The 3,273-nt window shown below is 39.5% G+C and overlaps 1 protein-coding gene across 1 annotated transcript; it reads right to left on the bottom strand.

Moving 5' to 3' along the window:
* Positions 1 to 767: 767 nt before the first annotated feature.
* On the bottom strand, positions 768 to 2,920 carry LOC132600532 (pentatricopeptide repeat-containing protein At4g21065-like). The gene has a single exon (XM_060313761.1). It carries the CDS (start codon positions 2,852 to 2,854, stop codon positions 1,124 to 1,126), a length of 1,731 nt encoding a protein of 576 aa, XP_060169744.1. The 5' UTR covers positions 2,855 to 2,920; the 3' UTR covers positions 768 to 1,123.
* Positions 2,921 to 3,273: the final 353 nt, after the last annotated feature.

The raw sequence follows: 3,273 nt of genomic DNA on the forward strand, positions 1-3,273 counted from the left end.
CATGGTTCTTAACCCACTTAATTGACCACTAGGCCACACCCTCCGATGCACAATTTTTGATTATTATCAGAGGATTAACATAGAGATGATGATTATGCCTCTACGAGTTGTTGAAATTTTATGAAAAGATCGAAGTTAACTAATGACTGAATATGTCTAATGAAAGCTGTAAGAAAGCTTGTTCTAGTAGTAAATAAAAGCAACAAAAATGTCTTATGTACACCTCGACTAATGTATCACGTGCTACCTCCTATGAGCACATGCATCAAGTAACTTTGTATACCAAAACTTACACAGGTAAGAATTCACCTAGTATCATTTCTGTGGAGAATTCGAACCTTGGTTCCCGTGATACTCCCAACTCTTTTGACCGGGCCAACCCCTTGCGAGTTCTAATTTGAAGAGCACTAATATCCTTAAATCTCAACTTTATGCTATATTTACCAGTCCAAGAAGCAGGGAACAAGGGAATGGATGCGATCATGGCTCAGTGCATTGACAAGATCCCACCACCGTGAAGTTGACCTTAACAGCACCAAGTTTCGTGTAGTAACAACGCACATTTAAATAGGGAGACAGACAAAATATAAACATCTTCATACAACTTCAGAAAGTAAAAACGATAGGGGTGTTACATAATCTTAAACACTGCGATCAGATTTTTTCTTGTGCCTCTGTTTCCTTTCGTAACTATGTTGGCTGCTCTATAGTCGTCCTACGTTGGTCGCCTTGTGAAATAACGGGTTGAGCTATCAAAACTGAGGTCGTTGATGCCAAAATGTAGTTAAGTTTCGTGTAATGACAATGCAAAGTTAAATAGGGAGACAAACAAATAGTATAAACATCTTCATACAACTTTAGAAAGTAAAAACGATAGGTGTGTTACAAAATCTTAAACATTGCAATCAGATTTTTCTTGTGCCTCTTTTTCTTTTGTAACTATGTTGGCCGCTCTATAGTCACTAATAGTCGTCCTACATTGGTCGGACTTGTGAAATAACGGGTTGAGAGATCAAAACTGAGATCATCGATGCCAAAATGTAGATGCAAATCAACATCCAAAGTCCTTCAAAACTGCGAAAATCCAACAGTTGGTACATTTTCTCAGTAACGACTACTACGATCACCATCTATCTCCACAAGAACATTCACCACCTTTGAAGTAATGGTAACGGATACGGTCCCTAATGATGATCTCTCTTTGGTATAACTTCGAGACTAGTTTCATGAAAGAATGACAGTCCTCACAAGACCTTAAGTTCTTCACTATCCTAATCACAGTTCCCGGATTAGTTTTGATAAGTCCAAACGACAATGCGAGTTTCTCACTGTGGTGGAGAAGCTGCGATGCTTTCTCGTCATTATCTATTTCAAGTAACACCTCCGAAACTTTGGGATCGTAACCTTCTCTTCTAACATTCTGTTCTAATTCATCCAATTTCGCGTATATATTATCTGCTTCAACATGTCTCGAGTCTCCAGCTGTAAATTCATGGATCAGCCCATCAATCTCAATTCTGCTAGTCCCCGGTGTCTTCACTAACCCTCTTTGATTCATCAACTCTCTCATCTTCGCTTTCTCCTTCCAATTCCCGTTGGCTGCATAGACATTCCCAAGAAGTACATAACTCCCACAATCACGAGTGTCCATTTTCAAAAGCTCAACGTCCTTCACTAAACGTTCGCTCCTTTCAACATCTCCGTGAATTTTACAACCCCATAACAACGTTCTCCATAACACAACATCCGGATCAATAGGCATCTTCTTAATAAACAGCTCGGCCTCCTCTAACTGGCCAGCACGCACAAACATGTCTACTATACATCCATAATGCTGAATCGTCGGTCTTAACTTATACTTCTTCATAGTACTCCTTAAATGATACAACCCTTTACCAATCCAACCAGCATTCCTACAAGCCGACAAAACAGCAGTCATCGTTCTTTCATCGGGCTTTACACCACAACTCTTCATCTCCTCAAAATGTTCCATAGCTTCTTCTGATAACCCGTGACTTGCAAGACCTGATATCATCGCGGTCCAAGCATAAACATCCTTATCCATCGTCTCATTAAACACTCGTCGCGCATTATCTATGCACCCACATTTCGTGTACATGTCAATAAGCGCAGTCCCCACATTCGCCTTCATACTAAGTTTCCTCTCCTTAACAAATTCATCAACATTTTTCCCGATACTCAACGCTCCGGTATCAGCACAACCACGTAAAACCGAAACAAGAGTCGCTTCATTCGGGTCAACCCCACTCTCCATCATAACCTCAAACAACTTAATAGCTTCAATGGGTCGATTATTATCGACAAAACCATCAATAACCGAAGTCCAAGAAACAACATCTCTCTCAGGCATTTCATCAAACACCTTATAAGCATGACCCGAATCACCACAACCCGAATACATATGAATAAGTGCATTGTTCACATAACGATCCGATATAAAACCCGACTTCAAAATCAACCCATGCATCATTTTACCTAACTTTACATCCCTTAATTTACAACAACCTTTGAGTACAAACGGGTAAGTAAACTTGTCGGGTCGGGGCACAACCGGGTCATCTTTACAATGCATGGTGAGGAAGAGTGTTATGGATCGGGTCGGGTCGGGCGAATCCGAATATGCACGGATTAGGGTGTTGTAGTAATATGAATTTGGGGTTTTAAGTGTTGTTAGGATATTGTGAGCATATGTGAGGTTACCTGAAGGTGAAAGAGCTGTGAAAGTGAAGAGTTTGCTGAGATTTTGGGTTTGGGTTTGGTTGGATTCGGGTCGACCCGATTTGAGTAAATGGGCATGGAGTTGCATGGCTTGTGACATTGTTGATATTTCCATGGTGAAATGACATTGTGAGCAAGAGAAGATGTGAGAATAGAGTATATAACTAGGCTATCTCTTGTAATTTGGCTATCCTCATAGTCCTCTAATGACCGTAAGCTAGTTTGGTATAAGGGATAAGGATAATAATTTCGGAATTATATTTGAGATGATTTTATTTCACATTTGGTTAGGATAAAATCGTGATATAACTAATCCCGAAATTAGTTATCTCGGGATTATAGTGTTATTTTATTCCTGTGGGAGGATGGAATAACTAATTTCGGAATAACTTGTTTCAAACCAAAAGGTGGGATATTCCAGCACTAACTTTGGGATTAATTTTGTAACATATTTGGTAGAAAATATAAATTTATCCTCCTTATACCAAACAAAGTATAAAATGAAGCTCAAACTTAAAAGATGGATGTCCCACT

This window comes from Lycium barbarum, chromosome 6, assembly GCF_019175385.1.
Source record: "Lycium barbarum isolate Lr01 chromosome 6, ASM1917538v2, whole genome shotgun sequence".
NCBI lineage: Eukaryota > Viridiplantae > Streptophyta > Magnoliopsida > Solanales > Solanaceae > Lycium > Lycium barbarum.

What these genes read in the sequence shown, in the direction of transcription:
- LOC132600532 (XM_060313761.1), bottom strand. Translation starts at nt 2,854, where the DNA reads ATGGAAATATCAACAATGTCACAAGCCATGCAACTCCATGCCCATTTA.